At 34.7% G+C, this 19,473-nt stretch overlaps 1 protein-coding gene across 2 annotated transcripts in view; it reads left to right on the top strand.

Annotated features, from left to right (window-relative positions):
- Positions 1–19,473, top strand: part of RPTOR (regulatory associated protein of MTOR complex 1) — a 547,756-nt gene that overhangs the window by 197,361 nt on the left and 330,922 nt on the right. For both annotated transcript variants that reach the window (XM_036753902.1, XM_036753901.1), the window contains exon 5: positions 14,590–14,736. In XM_036753902.1, the coding sequence (XP_036609797.1) occupies positions 14,590–14,736 (147 nt within the window). The remainder of the gene's footprint in view (positions 1–14,589; positions 14,737–19,473) is intronic.

Here is a 19,473-nt window from a genome sequence, read left to right as displayed (position 1 = left end):
TAATTTTAAAAATTTGTGGCTATTGGGAAAAAACTATAATCATATCTTTTAAGTAAGTGGTTGGACAATAGCTACCTTGGTAGGGAAGAAAAGCATCGTTAATATGGGGATGTGTAAGTTAAACACCAAAAGCTTGCCAGTGATCTTGAGGCTTCTTGATTAGATGAGAAAGCCTAGAGTTATCAAAAGGATGAATATCAAGAGAATGAATGAGGTCTACAAATCCTAACTCAGAGCCTCGGAAACTCATTAGAGTAAAAAAGGCTATTTCTGATGATGAAAAGATGATTTGAGTGTGAGTCAATTCAGCTCAAGGAATGTTAGCTATAGGGTCCAGCTTAATTTACTTAATGTCCACTCAACTTTTCTTTTTCTGCAGTTACCTTAAACTTGTATATTATACACATATAAATACCTTGTTTTCTTGTGAATAAACCACTCCTTTATAAAAGATAACATCATGACTAGATGGTATTGGCGAAATTTCCTACTGGAAAACATTATACACATGCCAGTGCACCCAGGGATGGTGGTAGTAACCAAGCAACAGCATGAAGAGTACCTATATCAGGAGGAAGATACCTTAATGGTTAGGGCCTAGCCTAATGACCAAGACAAATAGTCATTTAGTATCTCATGCTAGGGTTTTTAGATTAGCAGCACTTATAGTAAGATGAAGTGCCAGATCCAAAGATCAGGGTTTCTCAAACTTCAATCTGAGAATGATCCGATTCCCCAGGAGGCCAAATTCCTCATTTTGACCTAGGGCTAGGCCTTAATCCATGCTATTTGTATATAAATCCGTATATTTTTAGATAGCTACTACAAATGCGGAACTCATGCTCAATTAATGCATTTGACATTTTCCAGCGTATCTCTTGTGTAGTTGTTTGCATTCTATTTGGATTATAGGGAATAGCAAAGGGATTGTCTTCTCCTTGATGTTAATTATAGCACTAGTCAGTGGAGTTGCAGCTCTCTGCCAGAGACTCAGCAAGTATTTTCCCTGCCTTTACGCCAGAGGCCATTATGTTTCCAATAGGATTGTGTGATTCTGAGATCTCCTCTTTTATGGCAGTAATATATTTATGAGGGATTATGCATTCCACATTCTGACATGTAGATTAAAAAGGATAAAGCCTTCAGGAAGTATTATTTCAGCCAAAATCTTTTCAACTAAAAAACTCTCAAATCTTAAGCTGTTTTGTTTTACGCATGGTTCATTTTCCCAAGAGATCCCTAAGAAAGTCTAAAGCAATTTAGATTAAAGACACTAATAAGTCAATAGTCCCATTAACCTAATATTAGAAAGACCCATAGCCTCCATGTTTTCCTACATTTAATTTTTAAGAACTCCTCTTTGCTATTATACTAGTGCCTTTGTGGATAGCTTAATCATCTAATAGTGTTCCATGAAGCTACTTTTTTGATAAAGATTATTATGAATAAATTATTTATAGCCCTCTTCCTTTACTTGGAATGAAAAATGTCTTGTATAAGTTTTTTAAGAAGAAGAGGAAAAATATCCTTATTGAGAATTGTGTGTGTCTAGTTACTGCTGGAGAAGTAACGTATCTAAATCTCTTTTGAAAACACTGTAAATAGTATTACATAGTAGATAGGGAACTGGACTTGGAGTCAGGAAGACTTTGGTTCAGAATCTACCTCTAGAGTTTCTACAACAAAGGTAGGAAATGGGGATGGCAGGGGGCGGAGCAGACAACACTTGAACATCAATGTCATCTGAACAGGTTAAAGGAGGAAAGAATACATACAAATACATTGTTGGGTACAGAAGTAGATTTTATCTAAAAGGAAATAGGAGAGAAAAGGACTAATTGAAAGAAGGAGCATAACAGGGTGGATAAGTTAAGCCAGGCATCAGTTGGAAGCAAAATAGACTCTTATAGAGAGGATAGGGTAAAAAAGAGAAAGATAAGTAAAAGATAATAGGATGGAGGAAATACACAGTTAACAATCATAACCATGAATGTGAATGGGATGAATTCACTCATAAAATAGAAGAAGAAGATATCAGATTCAACAGTATGTTGTTTATAAGAAACACATTTGAAACAGAAACTCTGGAGCGATAGAAATTATAGACCTGAATAGAATATTAGAAAAGGTATTGAATGGGAAAGAGTCTACATTTATTTCCCAGTTGTGCATAGTACCTTGACAAAAATTGACCAAGTATTAGGTCATAAAAACCTCACAAAAACAGAAATATTAAATTCATGATTTACAGGCCAGGAATAAAAATTATATTCAATAAAGGGCACTTGAAGCAAAGATAAAAAATTAATTAGAAAGTAAATGGCTCTACCCTAAATAATGGGTGGGTCAAAAAACAAATCATAGAAATAATTAGTAATTCCATTAATGTTAATGACAGCAGTGAGACAGCATACCAAAATTTGTGGGATCTAGTGAAATTTATATCTCTAAATTTATATCTCTAAACACTTTTATAAGTAAAAAAGAGAAAGAGCAAGTCAACAAATTTGATATGCAACAGCAGCAAAACATCCTAAAAAACAATTTAAAAGATGCCAATTAAAAACCATAATAGAAATCCTGAAAATCAAAGGAAAGATTAACAAAATTAAAAGTAAAAAACAAACAAAATGAATGACAGTTATCTCTTCCACTTCATGACTTTCCCCATCACAGTTTCAATATATTGTGGTTTGGCCTAAGAAATTAAATGGAAATTTTGGGGGAGTTTTGTGGAAGCTGCAGATGACATACAAAAGGCCAGCAGATGACATGTAAAATGTTTAGAAACTCAGAAATGCCGGATTGCTATAAAAAGATATTCCTGTAGACTCTGGCATCATACAAGAAAAGGTTAAGTCCTCATATGATTTCCTAAAGGAAAATTAAGGTGAAGGGTCTACCTCCATGGATTTTACATGGATTTTGTAGATCATGGCTTTAATATGTTATGTTATTACATATAATCACTATATTATTACATGTAATATAATATGTTGCATAATATAAAAGCTTTTGTCCATTCTTGTTAAAAACACCAGGAAGCATAGAAATAAATGGAGCTTTCCTTAAGATAAGTAGTATCCATCTAAAATGAAAGGTAATGGGAGCCATTCCATTAAGATCCGGGGTCAAGCAAGGATGTCCATTATATTGTACTAGAAATGTTAGCTGCAACAATAATATTTTTTAAACTGAGAGAAATAGGCATAGGCAACAAGGAAACAAAACCATTACTTTTTGCAGATGATATTATTTTTTATGTGGGGAATACTAGAATCAACTAAAAAACTAATCGAAAGGCAGTGAACAACTTTAGCAAAGTTGCAAGATATAAAATAAAGCCACATAAATCATCTATATTTCTGTATGTTACCAAGTCCCAGCAGGAAGGATTAGAAAAATTCCATTTATTAGACCGTATAAAATACTTGGGAGTCTACCTGCGAAGACACGCAGGAAGTATATGAACACAGTTACAAAACACTCTTCACACAAGTAAAGACAGATCTAAATAGTTAGAGAAATAGAATCACTCATTGGTAGGCCAAGCCAATCCACTAAAAATGGCAATACTATCTAAATTAATTTACTTATTCAGTGCCATACCAATTAAACTACCAAAAAATTACTTTATAGGGCTAGAATAAGTAGCAGTTCATTTAGAGGAGTAAAAGATTAAGGATATCAAGGGAATTAATAAAAAAAGGCAGGGAGGGGAGGGAAGAGACTACTAATACCAGGATCTTACACTTGACTATAAAGCTTCAATTAGTGAAACAGTTTGGTACTGGGTAAGAAATAGAGTTTTTTCAGTGCAACAGGTTTGGTGCAATTATATTTAGAAACAAATGAGTATAGTAACTCAGTGTTTAATAAATCCAGAGATCTCAGCTATTAGGGCAAAAACTCACTGTTTGGCAAAAACTATTGGGAGTGCTGGAAAGTAGTCTGGTAGGAACCTGGTATAAGCTAACATTTCACACTGTATTCCAAGATAAGCTCAAAATGAGTAAATTATTTAGACCTAAAGGGTGATATAAGCAGATCTACATGTTAGATTTATGGATAGGGAAAGAAATAATGAAACCAGATAGAAAGGTTAACAAATGCAAAATGGATAATATTGATTATATAATTTTAAAATTGATTGCATAAAATTTAAAACCTTTTGCACAAATAAAATCATTTAAAATTAGAAGAAAAGCAGGAATCTGGGGAAAATTTTTATTCAAGTTTCTCTTATAAAGGTCTTGTTTTTAAAATATATAAGGAGCCTGCTTAAATTTACAAGAAAAAGAACTATGCCCTAATTGATAAATGGTCAAGGGATAGTTTTCAGAGGAAGATATCCAAGCTATCAGTAGCCATATGAAAAACTGCTCTAAATCATACATAATTAGAGAAGTACAAATTAAAACAATCTTGAGATTCCATCTCACACCCAACAGATTGATTAAGACGATAAAAAAAGAAAATGAGGGGATATGGGAAAACAGTTCCAGGTCCATTAATGTACTTTTCGTGCATCTATAAAGTCATCCAACTATTCTGGAAAGCAATTTCAAGCTATGCCTATAAAGTTTTTAAACTATGCATACACCTTGACCCAGCAATACTGCACTTATGTCTATTTGCCGAAGAGATCAAAGAAAGAAGAAAAGGACACATATGTATAAAAATATTTGCAGCAGCTCTTTTTGTGATGGCAAAGAATTGAAACTGAGGAATGCCTATCAGTTGGGGAATGACTGAAGAAGTTTTGGTGTCTGAATGCAATGGATGATTTCATTAAAACCTGGGAAGACTTGTATGAACTAATGCAACTTGAGTTGAGCAGAACTAGGAGAACAGTTTGTACAGAAAAGCAATATTGTAAAGATTTTCAACTTTGAAAGACTTAGTAACTGTGATTAACACAATGACCAGCCACAGTTCCAGAGGAGTCAAGATGGAAAATACTAACTTGGAAAAACTGAGTATAATACTCCAGAATGAAATGTGAATTTTCAATAAAATAGAAGACTTTCAAGCTTTTTCGATGAAAAGACCAGAACTGAATAGAAAATTTGGCTTTCAAATACAAGAATCAAGAGAAGTATGAAAATGTAAACAGGAAAGAGAAATCATAAGGGGCTTACTATAGTTGAACTGTTTTGTTTACGTTTCTACATGGAAAGATAATATTTGTAACTCATGAAACCTTTCTCAGTATTAGGTATTTGAAGGGAATATACATATATACAGACAAAGGGCACAGGGTGAGTTGAATATGAAGGGATGGCACCCGAAAATAAATAAATAAAAAAATATGATAAGGGGTGAGAGAGGAATATATTGGGAGGAGAAAGGGAGAGATAGACTGGGGTTAATTATCTCATGTAAAATTGGCAAGAAAAAGCAGTTCTATTGGAAGGAAAGAGGGGGCAGGTGAAAGGAGGGAGTGAATCTCGGTCTCATCAGATTTGACTTAAGGAAGGAATAACATACACACTCTATTGTGTATCTTACCCTATAGGAAACTAAGGAGTAAGGGGATAAGAGAGGGGGCATGATAGAAGGGAGGGCAGATCAGGGGAGGAGGTAATCAAAAGCAAACACTTTTGAAAAGGGACAGGATGAAGGGAGAAAATTGAATAAACGGGGACAGGATAGGATGGAGGGAAATAAAGTTAGACTTTTACAATATGACTATTATGGCAGTGCTTTGTATAATGATACATGTGTGGCCTATGTTGAATTGCTTGCCTTCTCAAGGAGGGTGGGTGGGAAGGTAAGAAGGGAGAGAATTTAGAACTCAAAGTTCTAAAAACAAATGCTCAAAAAAAAGTTGTTTTTACATGCAACTGGGAAATAAGATATACAAGCAATGCAGTATAGAAATCTATCTTGCCCTACAAGGAAGTAAGGAGAAAGGGGATGGGAGGGGTAACAGAAGGTATGGCAGACTGGGGAAAGGGGCAATCAGAATATATTCCATCTTGGGGGGGAGAGGGTAGAAATGTGGAGAAAATTTGGAACTCAAAATTTTGTGGAAATCAGTGTTGAAAATTAAAGACTATTAAATAATAAATAATAAATTTTTTAAAAAGATGGAAAATACTACCCACCTCTGTGTAGAAAACCAATGGATTCAGAGTGTAGATTGAAGCAATTTTTTTCTTTTGTTCCTTCCCTCCCTACCTCCCTCACTCCCTTCCTTCCTGACATGGCTAATGCATGCATTTGTTATGTATTACTATGCTTTTTTGTAATGGGTTTTGTTTTCTTGCCTTTTCAATGGGTTAGTGAGGGACAGAGGGAGCAGAGATTAAGAAAAATCAGAACTGAAAATAAAATTGAATTTAAAGGGGAAAAAGGCTATCAGTTTATATGACCCTGGGTAAGTCACTTTAAATATCTCAGCCTCAGTATTTGTTAATCTGTGAAGTGGGGATAATGATATACGTAGCACCTATATTCCAGGGTTTTGGTGTCTTTGTCAACATTAAGAACACTATATAAATTTTTTTTCAGTCAGTGGTCATGAATTTTCAGATTCATAGAGATAGCACAAAGAAAAAGTCACATTTTCCATCTTTTCTACTTTTTTTTTCCTTTTTCTCCCCACCCCAAACCCCCATCAAAATCCCAGAATTGTTCACTGCAGGGTAAAAGCTGTAGTTTTCTAGGCCAATTACTGAAAGATTACATGACTATAATTCATTCTTCTGTTTGACAAGCAGTATTTGCTTTTTTGAGATAGGCTAATATGGTTTGGATGTCTGACTTTTCCAACAGAGGTAGCCCCTGAAGTCATTTTTCTTATTTTACTGTAATTAATGAAGTAGATGTTCCCTCTCTGCCCCCCCCCAATAGAAGTAAAGTAATATAGTCTTCCAAGCTGTTACAGTATTACTAGACTGAGCACATGCACATTTGATATTTTAAAGAAAATATTCATTTTATTCAAGTGAAACAACTTGTCATTTATATGGTGTAGGAGAGACAGGCAAACTGCTTTAGTACAGACCCCACAGAGGTCTTTGTATCTTGGTGGTGTCATCAGATGTCCTAGGTACAGTTTTCATCTTTATATATTTAGTTACTTAGGTTTTCAAAGTTGATCTGTTTTTGAGGAACTGATTAACACTTAAGCCAAACTTAGAAAAGACTAAATGATAAACCAAAATAGCAGGATTTTTTCTTTATTTTGTTTTTTATTTTTTCCCTTCCATATCTGTGTTTTCATTACTGTATGTTATTTCTAGTGAGGAATCTATCCCTGCTAGTTGAGATTAGCAAGTGTCTTTTGATTTCTCTTCTTAGAGAGTTGTCTCAGATATGTGCAGGGTCTCATACAGAATTTGTCAGAGACAGGTCTTGAAACTAATCCTTCTAAGGCTGGCCCTTTATCCATTATGCTACACTGTCTGCTTTTTGTTGATTAATTTATGATAGAAAATGTATCTGGTAAAGTCATTTGCAAAGAACATTTTTTTGTATTAAGTAATTACAGATTTTGGCAGGGCTTTTTGTCCCTGTCTTCATGAATCTTAAAGTCCAGTAGGGTGGTTATTATGTACCAAAACTTTACTCCTTAACATATGTCCCTTTTTTGAGTGAGTGGCAGTGGACATAGTCGATAGGCTGCTATTCTTGGAGTCAGGAAGGAAGACCTTAGTTAAAATTCTGCTCCTGAATTGAAGGTCTTTGACCATTGACAAGTTCCTTAATTTTTCTGAGCGTCAGTAAATGGGTATGGATAAGCTCAGTAGTGACCTCAAAGAAATTTTGTGAGGTTCAAAAGACTTACCATATATAAAGAAGTCTTTAAATTACTCCAGAAATGCTACTTGTGCTGTTCTCATTGATTTACAATGTTGAAGAGAAATGCTATAGCATACTGCATTGTTTTTGTGTCTGTTAAAATTACTCCAGGGCATGAACAAAGACCCTGTCTTAGATTGAAAGTTGTCTGTCATAGGTTACTTTTAAAAAACATGTTGTTGTTGTCATTTAGTCATTTTTAGTCATGTCTGACTTCACCGTTTCTTGGCAAAGATACTGGAAGGTTTGCCATTTCCTTCTCTAGTTCATTTGACAGATGAAGAAGCTGAAGCAAACAGGGTTAGGTGACTTGCCCAGGGTCACACAGCTAGTAAGTGCCTGAGCTTTTAATTTACTTAATAGATCAGAAAGTTGATATAAAATTTTATGTTTTTTTAATATCAAAAAATAAATTTAGATTGTAACCCAGAAGGGGAAGACTATGATAAATTCTTTATTCTAGTTCTTAACCTTATTGTACAATCAGAGAATGTCAGAGCTAGAAGAGAGCTCAGAGATCATCTAATCCTAACCTCTCATTTTTCTGATGAGGAAACTTTAGGCCCATAGATGAAAAGTTACTTGCCCAAAATCACTCAGTTGCAGAGTTTGAGACTAGAATTCATTGAATCTCATCACTTCACACCTGGACTATCACAACAGCCTGCTTATTGCCTCTGCTTGCCTCAGGTCTCTCCTGACTCGAGTCCATCTTCCATTCATCCACCAAAGTGATTTTTCCTGATAATGTGACCCCCTCTGCCCCAACTTAATAAATTCCACAGCCTTCCTATTGCTTCTAGGATCAAATACATAATGTTTAATCAAAGCCCTTCGTAAGGTATCTCTCTCCTAGGGTTCCAGTCTTCTTACACCTTAATCCCTATCCTGTGCTCTTTGATCAAGGAACAAGACACTTCATCTCTCAGTTCCAGGCATTTTCTCAAGCTATTCTCTATTCCTGAAAAGCTCTCCATTTTCCCCTCCTACTTCTGATCTCCTTGGCTCCTTTAAGTCCCAACTAAAACCCATCTTCTACAGGAAACTTTCCCTAATTCTCTTAATTCTAGTGCTGTTCTGTAAATTATTTTCTATTTATCTTGTAAGTAAACTTGCTTGTGTATTTTTTTTACCTGTTATCCTCCCTATTTGATTGTAAGTTCCTTGAGTGAAGGCATTGTCTTTTGTCTGTTTTGTATCCCCAGTGCTAAACATAGTACCTACAAACAATGTTCATTGATTGATTGATTGACTCTATTCTGCTGTGTTCACCATTACAGTGTCCTTCCAAACTCTCTCTTATGTTCATTCAGGCATACTGGGGAATGCAGCAAGGATGACAATTTTTATTTGTATATGGTTAATATCATTGTTTTTGTATATTTTGCATGGTTACCTAACATTTAATAATCATGATAAAAAAGATAGTGTTCGTTCATATATTTTGCAATGTCTCTCACGTAACAGCTTTATGAATATTTTTTCTAATTGTGTGAAATAACTCTACAATTTAGGCTTGTATAGCAGATTTCTTCTATGTGGCCAGAACATGAACACAGGTAAGGGTAGGATTTGATGATGTGGTTGATTAAAAAAAAAATCCTATTCTCTCAGTGCTTAAGGTATGATGCTATATCCCTCCTGAATTTGAAAGAAAAAATTGAATTGCAGTTTGACATTCAATGAACATTTTTTTTTTATGTCTGCTTTGTTTTATGCAAAATGCTGAGGGATACAAAGGAAGTATAAAACCTGGGCTCTAGCCCAGGGTAAGAAGATGATTTATGTATTGATATGGCAAGATGAGAATAGCTAAAAAAATCTTTGTTTCAATTAGTGTAAGACAGCTTAATATAAACTAACTACAAACCTCATGTTGTTGTTCAGAATGAACATTCCAAAACAGTGTCTGACAGCTACCATGTGCCTTGAATAATCCTTTTCATCATTATATTGCTAAACTCACTTTCCTGTCTTTTGCTTCTCTAATCTTACATTATCATTGGTTTGCTTTGGAACTGGCTTCATTTTTTTTTTTAACCTGCCTTGTCCTTTTACTAAGTTGTTTTTTTTGTTTTTTTGTTTTTTTGTTTTTTTTCAGAGTTCATCACTTCTCTCTCAGAAGGTGGATAGCTTTTTTCATCATGGGTCCTTTGGGATTGTCTTGGATCATTGTCTTAATCAGAGTAGCTAAGTCATTCACAGTTGATCATCCTTAAAATATTGCTGTTACTGTATACAATGTTCTCCTGGTTTTGCTTATTTCACCTTGCATCAGTTCATATAAGACTTCCCAGGTTTTTCTGAAATCATCCTGTTTGGCATTTTTTATAGTGCAGTAGTATTTCATCACAATCATATACCACAACTTGATCAGCCATTCCCTGAATGATGGGTGTCCCCTTGACTTCTAATTCTTTGCCACCATGAAAAGAACTGCTACAAATATTTTTGTACAAATATGTCCTTTTCGCTTTTCTTTTGTATCTGTGGGATACAGACCTAGTAGCAATAATATTGCTGGGTCATAGTTTTATAGCTCTTTGGGCATTGTCCAAATTGTTCTCCAGAATAGTTGGATTAGCTCACAACTCCACCAATAGTTAGTGTACCACTCTTTCCACTCTTCTCACTAAGTTGTAAAAAAGTCTTTGAGTCAGTACAAGAAGCTTACTAGCTGACAAAAAAGTAAATACTCATTTTTAGCCATGTTGTACCTTTATTCTAAATCTAGGTACATTTACCTTTCAACACTTATGATAAGAATTTCAAGTGAGATCCGCAAGGAAAATGAGAAACGGTAGGAATTGAATATGGAAAAGAATCTTTGAAAACATCTAGTTTTAATGTGTTGACAGATTTCAGTGGGCACAATAATGACAATGATGAGAATTTTCTCAAGGCCAACTGTCTATTGAGAGAGACAAGAGCCAAGAGCCAGACAGAGACACAGGGTTGGGAGCATGGACGCATGGCACAGGAAGGAAATGCCAGCCAATTTATTGTGACAGCAACGCTGTCTCCCACAAGACTAACTTGGTATGAACTCTGAAGTGCTGGCCAATTAATTTAAGGTTTTAACGTTAATTGGATTAGCACTGTAGCTATTATTAGAAAGCTACTCCTGAATATAAGAACTTGATGAAAAGGCGTAGCCTTCCAAATGACTGTACTTGAAGCCGTTGTGATGACCAGCTTGGAAAGGAGGGGCACCTGATCAAGTGCAACTCTTAAGACTATAAGTTGCAGAGGTGGTGCTGAAATGTACTGGTAGGCAAAGTTTTGCTATTTCATAGAAATTGCTCCCAATAAAAGTGAACTCTACAGATACAGTCCAAAAAAAGTTCATCACAAATTTGGAAATTTTCTCTCCAATTATAGACAAAGGCCTTGTGCTTGTTTTTATCAAGGATAATTTCAGTTGTAAATCACATAACAGGTTGCCAACAAGTGTAAGGGAATCATAGAGTAATAACTTTATCCTTACATCCTGTTTAGATGAAATAAGGGATGAAATTGAGGGGTTCTGCAAAATTGGAAATCGCGAGGTCATTGAAAATGTAAATTACAAAAAGCATACCCAAATAACTAAGCAGATGATAAACAGCACCTGATTTTGAAAAAGAGATGGGCTTGAGTAAATTATAAATCTGAAAAGCCCTTTTTGCATTTGACATTGTGAATCCAGCTAACAGACTGAATGCTAGAATCTTAAGAATGGAAGCATGAAAGGTGGTAGAACTAAGAAATACCCCTACGGATACCACCATAGCAGAAGAATCTTGAGAAAGCTATTGAAGGTATGGAGGAAAGCATTGCAAATACCTGTCATATCTAGTTGATAGTACATGTAGTAGAAAAATTGAGTGTGATATTCCCCCTTTAAAGGAGACAACAAAAAAGGAAACATATGGAAGGAAGTCTGCAAAATAAAAGTTCGCCAGAGACTCTAGATTCCCTTATTCAGCTATTGAAAATAACAGTTTCAAAATTTTAAAATATATAAGGAATAAAAGTAATATAGAAGACTAAGTAGCATTTCAACCTCTCAAAAGATTATAGAGGCTTGAGAAGTGAAGAAATTAAAGTGGAAAAAACCCAGAGGATGGAGGATGTAGAAAATCTCTGGTTATCTATATTTACAGGAAAAAAAATTACATCAAGTAGGAAATAGAAAGCTTGTGCACCACCTTTAATATACTGAAGAACAGAATTAAAACTCTGCCTTATTAAGATCTATAAGTATTGTTTCAAAGGATTAAAATAGCTGACAGTATTATTTCACATTGATTATTACATACTAGCAAAGTACTTTACCAGCTTTCTCTCTGATATAAGCCTGTTCTCACCTATCTTACCAAAAAATAAGAGCGTTAATGGCCCTTCCAAATATATTATATGTAAGTGTACTTGAAACAAAACATTCACAATTTTGTCATTTTAAAAAATATGTAAATTCATGAAAGCAATATATTATTTGAGGAAGTAAATGGATATTGCCAGAAGTCTGGTAGGTTCCCAGGACATTTTTTTTTGTTAATTGCATAATTATTGGCAAAGCTGCCCATAAGCATGATAAAACTCTCCCCATTCTTTATTATTATAAAGATTTTGTCTCAAACACATACTTATGGAATATACATGTACCACAAATTTATGCAAAAGACCTGAGTATACTTGGAATTCTAGTGTATTTGTTGTACAAGTGGAAAAATATCTTTTAAAAAAAGAAAATGTCACTAACATAGTAATGTCAAGAAAATTAATATTAAATGGGACATTTTTCAGGGAAGCAGTTTAAGCACATGATGGTTCTGCCTATCTGTCCATTATCATCTCACCTAAATTTGTACATACATTACTTCTGAGTTAAAGAAGGATTAGAGCCAAGTATCTTATTAATTGCTTCATGCATACAAATGATGGTAGAATGTCATTTGTACTCAATAAGTATAAAATTCTTAATGTGTACCAAGGAGAGATAATGACTGGGGGCTTCAAGCCAGCCAACTGACTTGACTGCATCTCAGAAGCTATGTCTGTAACTGATGAGATGTCATATTGGAGAATCATAAAGCACAGAGTATTGAATAATTTGTGTAGTATCTACTATTTTATAGAAATAACATCATAAAATTTCCTTAAGAATTTTGGCTTCCTCTTCCTTATAGCTTCACTATATTTATTAGCAGCAAAAACATCATTTGTTGACTTAGTAGGCACTATTTAAGGGACGGCAGAAATGAAGTAAAACTGTTACCTACAACTACAAAACGTTTGCAGTGTGGTGAAAGGTAAAATGGACACATAGAACTCACACATGAACATATTTGAATAGCAAGAAACACTGTGATGTAGTGGGTTATAGTCATGGGACCTAACTACTAACAAACTTTGTGACATTTGAGAAATCACTTGATCTTTGTGGAGTTACTCATATCTAAAATGAAAGTATTAGACAAGCTATAGTTCCTTGTAACATCTTTATTTCTCTGATTCTGTTATTCTAAGAAATGGTTTCTTCTCATTTGGCCTCTCATTCTCTTCTTTTTTTTGGGGGGGGGCTCCAGTTTACTGTTGTATTATTACACATACTATTAGTGTACATAATATAGGCTGCAATTCATTTATTAAGCACCTGGTGTAATTCACAGTGTTTTATTAGATGCTGTGAATCACAGAACTGTTTGCACAGTGGGTAGAGCCTTTATTCTGGAGCCTAGAAGACCTGAATTCAAATCTAGATTAAGATACTTACTATTTCTGTGATTGGGTAAGTCACATAACCTCCTTGCCTCAGTTTCCTCAACTATAAAGTAGGTCTAATAATAACACCCACCTTGCAAGGTTTATTGTGAGAGTCAAATAATATTTGTAAAAAGTGCTTAGCACAGCACCTGGTTTTATATTAACAGCCTACCAGTTGACCCCATTAGCTCTTAGCAGAGGAATTTATTACCGACCTGGCATAGCAAAAACAATCGCTACAAAAACCACCCATAAATCTGAGGTGTACTCTTCTAGAAATGCGCACATCATGTGGAAAGAATGATCGTAAACATGGAGTCATGTAGTTGTGAGACATAAATGGACAGAACATATGTGACTGAGGCTGCTCATTACTAAGGTTCTGCTGGGCTTGAAAGTCATTTCTCTCCTGTCATGTCCTCTCAAAGTTCCCCCCTTTACACAGAGGCTTTGCTGGCTTACTCATTCAACCATGCTCCCAACGTCTGCTCCTACCTTCAGCTCGATTCTCAGTTTCTGGGGCTAGCTCTCTCTTCTGTCTTCTTCAGAGGCCTTATACCTTGAAATTGCTTCTGGCCTCCAGTTACATGTCTGGCTAGAGTATATGTTTCTGCTAGGCCTCCGGCATGGGGTGTCTCCTAGGCAAATAGCTCCGCTTTTAAATACATCTTTCTCCTTGTTACATTTAGATCGACTATTGACCTAGAACACCCAAAGTATTAACTCTCTCCATGACAGTAGGGCAATGGCCAAGTTGTCCATGATAACACACTAACATCTCATCTTCTGTGATTATGTCCTGTGAATTTATAATATTTTAGATCGGGAAGAGGAAGACACCTATCTCCTTTACCTGGAGCCCTCCCCCCACTCCCAAGAAGTCAATCAGGAAAAAAGTCTTTTACTACCCAGAGTTTAAAACTCATTTAAGCTTGATAGTGGCCTTTAAAAATGTAGTCTGGGAAAGGGAACTGTATTTATAGTTCTTCCAATGCATAAGTAATGTATATTTATTTTGTTTTTGTTTTCCAGAACTATACTCAATATATTCCACTGTCCATCTATGATCTGCAGACTTGGATGGGCAGCCCTTCCATTTTCGTCTATGATTGCTCTAATGCCGGCCTTATTGTCAAGTCCTTCAAACAGTTTGCACTACAAAGGGAGCAAGAGCTAGAGGTGAGGCATTCTGGAACAGAAAGACTTCTCTTAAGTTTGAAGTGGTTGGTTTTTTTCCCATAGGTTGTTCCCTAGGAGCTAGTTTTTATTTTCTTCTTCTTCTTTTGGTAGGGATAAAATTTTTTTTCACAGTGCCAAGACAAGCTTGTTTGTTGGAGGAGCCCTTGTTATTGAAATGGAGTCATACTGATTTATTTTCAAAGCCCGTTGTACTTAATGTCATTTTTAATTTGAATGTTAATTAAGTGCTAACATTAATAGAGTCAATTTATGCCCCAATGGTCTATACCACTAAGATAAATGTGGAAACAGAGCAGACACATTTGTTTTACAACAACCAGACCAATGTCTGGGTACATGCTCAGATTCCATTAGCATATTTGCTATTGTGCCAAATACGTTGAGTTTTTTTTTTTTTTAAGGAAAATTAAATGATGTAAAGCCAACCTAAACAGAGTTGCCATTAGTGGCTTTTAAAAAATGGATTAGAGAATTATAGTTGTGTTCTGATAATGAGGAAACATCTTGCTTGGTTGTTATAATTAATATTTGATGTCTGTATTAAACAGTAAATTCTAAAGAGAAATTAAAAAGTTTGTTTCAATTAAGAGCCCTTCCCCCTGTGGAATGCATAGTGGTGCCATCATAAGGATCAGGAGGAGGGAGAACTATCATCCTCAAAGAGTAGATGAATTCTGATTGGTTAAGAAGAGATTATCATAAGTTTAGAAGCAAAAAACTTGAATAGTCTCACAGGTATTAGATAGATTCATTTTTAGTATGATTGGGGTTTTTGAGTTCCATCAGAGAATATTTCTCAAATGATCCACTGATCACTTAAAATTATTTGGTCATATACATAATTAACATTTTTGAAATGTCATTTTATTTTTGTAAATGCTTCATGCAAAATTATTACATAAGTTGACTGACAAATATAAAACTCCTCATTCTTAAAAATCCCATCAGGTGCTGCTAATTTTTTTTCCCTGATTTTATAACGAGAAGAAAGAAGATCGGGTTTTCCCTCTTCAAATTCTGTCACAGTTAGGCACTAACCCAGGAGACAGGTTATCTACTGAACACAAAAAGAAGCCAAAAACTTTGAGTGACAAATTTGCCTACCCCCACCCCTCCATAATTCAGTAAGTAATAAGGAGCATGTTAATTTATCTCAAATAAATAAAATGTCAATGTGATTGTCCTAATTTTCAGAAAGAAAACTTCAAAAAACTTGTTATCTTGCTTATTTTATTTATATCTTGTATTTTTTTTTTGATCATCAGTCTTTCATTTATAACAAGTAATGTTTTTAAAGAAAAAGGGAAAGGAGAGGCAAAAATCAGTTTCACTTTATTTAACTGCTTCACCAAGGCACCCATAATATGTGGCAAGAATTACCATTTTATCTTATTTTACATAGCAACACAAAGATAGTTTTATCCTTTAAAAAATTGGATGTATATTCAGTAAATGCTCTATTTGTTTACTATATATTGTTGAGGTTCAGTGTGTCAGACACTATAAATTTTTTCAGTGAAAAATCTTGTGAGTTGAAGTAAATGACTGTGTGGTTTTGTTTATTTTGCTAATTATATACTTAACATACCAAGTGTGCATAATAAGTAAAAAGTATATTAAAATTATTTAGAAAAATTATTTTCTCTGCAATAATTTAACATTCAGAATTTTGATCTATATTATTCTCCTTGTGAATCACTAAATTTGATGAATTAGGTTTACTAGCATTTTACTTAATTGATTTACATCTAATTTTTATTCTATAGGTAAGAAAGAAAGAGAGAAAAAGGACATAAGCATTTATTCAATACAATGTGTTAGGCATTGTGCTAAGTTCTTTACAAATATTATCTCATTTGGTCCTCAGAGCAACCCTCGGGGACAGATTCTATCATTATCTTATCCCCATTTTGCAGTTGAGGAAACTGGTTAATAAAATGACTTGGTCAGAGTCAGACAGCTAATAAATGTCTTGAGTCAAAATTTGAATGCAAGTCTTCATTCGTCCAGGCCCTACTTATGCACTGTGCCACCTAAGGGCTTCAAATAAAAACAGTCTTTATCATCAAGGAAATCATATTATCTCCTTTGATCCTGACCACAATCCAGTAAAGTAGGTGTTAATATTAAATGCACTTTACAGATAACTGAACGAGGTAAATATCTTGCTTCCAGGGTCACAGAGCTAGTAAGTGGCTGAGTCAGAATTTGAATTCCAGTCTTCCTGATCCCAGCCCATCGCTCTATACACTGCACTAAACCTTGCAATTTATTTTTGCTTAATTCATAGTGTTTGACACTATTTTTATAAAACTTGGTTATCAGCATTTCCTGGGGCAAGAATGTAGCCTCTATTATTTCTGTTGAAAAAATCTGTTGTAATTTGGATCATTCTTCAGATATATAATTATATAATAACTTTTTCAGAAATGTAATTGTTTTCTGTATGATATTCAGCCCCGTAATTCAGTAGTCAGACTGTGTACATGCATGGCTTTCCCTTTTTAAGGAGACAGCACTATACAGTGAAGAGAATGGAATCGGAAGATCAGAAGAGAAGGAATAGAAATCAAAACCTCTGGGTTTTAATCCTCATTATTTGTTTGTCCTGTAACCTCTTTGTGCCTCATCACCAGTGTAAGGGGGTTATAGTTGATGACCTCTGAGGCCCTTTCTTGCTCTAAATCTATGCAACCAAAACTTCCTATTGGCTAAATAAAGTTGAAGACTTCTATGGAATGGCAAAGAATAAGAGGGAACCTGAAATAGTTATAGTCCTCCTCTCTCATCTTGAGATTCTGGAGCTAAAACTATTCTAGATCTGCTGTACACCATTTAGACAACAAAGGGTTTTATGGACCATATAAATAGTAGAGATATGGGAAGAGACTGGACCTGTGATTTCAGCGATATGGGGATCTCCCCAATCGTGAATTTCCATCTACCAGGTGCTGATCTGCACCTTCTTTGTAACTCAGGATCTTAGAGAGCTGCACATAGAACATAGAAGGGTTCAGTGGCTTCCCCAGGGCCATTGAAGAACATTTTACAGGTGAGACTACAACCAACATTTTCCTATATGAGGCCAGCTTTAGACATTTTGTTGCTTGAAATCATAACAAGTTTTATAAATTTGTGTAAATTTTAAAAGCATATTAAAAACAGGTTGGGTTTTGAAGTGGGAATCCTAAAATGTATTAAATGGGTCTCATTTTTCTACTACTGAGTCAATGAATAAGCACTGGCCTCCTGCCACCAGTTCTTTTAGTCCAACTGTTGGAGCTCCAAAAGTACTATCAGTATCTAAACTCGTTCTCTTTTACCAAAATCCCAATCCTAACTTCTCTATTACCTAGGGGCATTCTAAGAGTAGAATGCAGTTCTAATTTCTAATTAGCTAATTAAAGAGTTTCACTAAGATCCAGGAGGCAATAAATCTTAAATTCAAGAAAGTCCACGAAGCTCTCAAAATGGATGTAGTTAAATGTTAATAGATTTGTCCATTTGATTTATCTTGCAGTATAATTGTGATAAGCTTTTGTTTTGTTGCAGTTGATTAGTTGTCCTTAGAGCAGAAACATTGAAACATAGATTTCTTAGCCATTACAAGTCCTCGTGTAAACTCTTCTATATACCTAGTCCAGTTTTTGTAATACTTATTTTTTATTCTCGGCCTCTGATTTGGCTCCTGGAGTCTTTATTCTCAGCAATGTCATTTGGTTTTCCTGTTTTTATTAGAACTTGCAGAACTGAGTATAGGTTTTATGAAACATGTTGCTTTCTCCCTTTCCTTTTGAAAAGCTCAAACATAGCGTAGTACATTCTAATAAAAAGGAAGGAACTTGGCAGCTTGTGGTTTTGATTTCTTCATCTTGAACTGAAATTAATTTCGTAGGCTTAACACCTGAGCCATAAGGATGATCTCTCTGATGGAGTGTGTCTGAATTTTATTTTACTTGCATTTCATGTCCATTGTAAGCAACCAATGATTAATCACAGAAAATTAGCAAGAATGATGAATTTAAAGTGATTCTGACCTGCCCTTTTCCTGTTTAAGAGAGGGACAGTGCCTTACTCATGCAGTTAAAAAACCTAACCATTCCATTAAGAAAATTGAGTCCCAGAGAAATGAAATAACTTGTACAGGGTCCTGCAAATCTTAAGCACCTTCTTTTATTATTTTTTTATCTTTTTTATCTTTTTTTTTAACCTGTTAATATAGAAACATTTTGTTTTTGCCTTTTCCACTCCACTTTAGCTACCTACTTTCTCTTATTATTCTGAGAATACATATATCAAGTTCTCTTTTGGGGTGTAATTACTTTTTAGGCAAGTTTGCTGTTTTAAAAAATGTTTTGTTTTTTTTTTTGATGTCTTTTATGTTTTCCTTCTGTAACTCTTCTTGTTTCCTTCCACGAGAGCCATCCCATATAATAAATATATATTTTAAGAGCACCAACCAAAAAAAAAAAGGCAAGGAAAAAAATCACCATAACGGTTGAATATATCAAAAAGTCTGAAAATATTTGCAGTGTACCACAGTTGTGGGCCTCCCACCTCTGCGTAGGGCGTGTCTTCTCACAAGTCTTCTTTCAAGACATACTTCTTCTTCATAACTTTCCAAAATTCACTGTTGATTTTTTTTTTTTTGGTGATTATTCTTTCCATTTACATTGGTTTAGCCATTGTGCATAATGTTTTTTTTCTTTTTTGGCT

Source organism: Trichosurus vulpecula, chromosome 4 (genome assembly GCF_011100635.1).
Source record: "Trichosurus vulpecula isolate mTriVul1 chromosome 4, mTriVul1.pri, whole genome shotgun sequence".
NCBI lineage: Eukaryota > Metazoa > Chordata > Mammalia > Diprotodontia > Phalangeridae > Trichosurus > Trichosurus vulpecula.
Note: the sequence above shows the minus strand (reverse complement) of the source record. Positions and strands in the feature narration are given on the sequence as shown.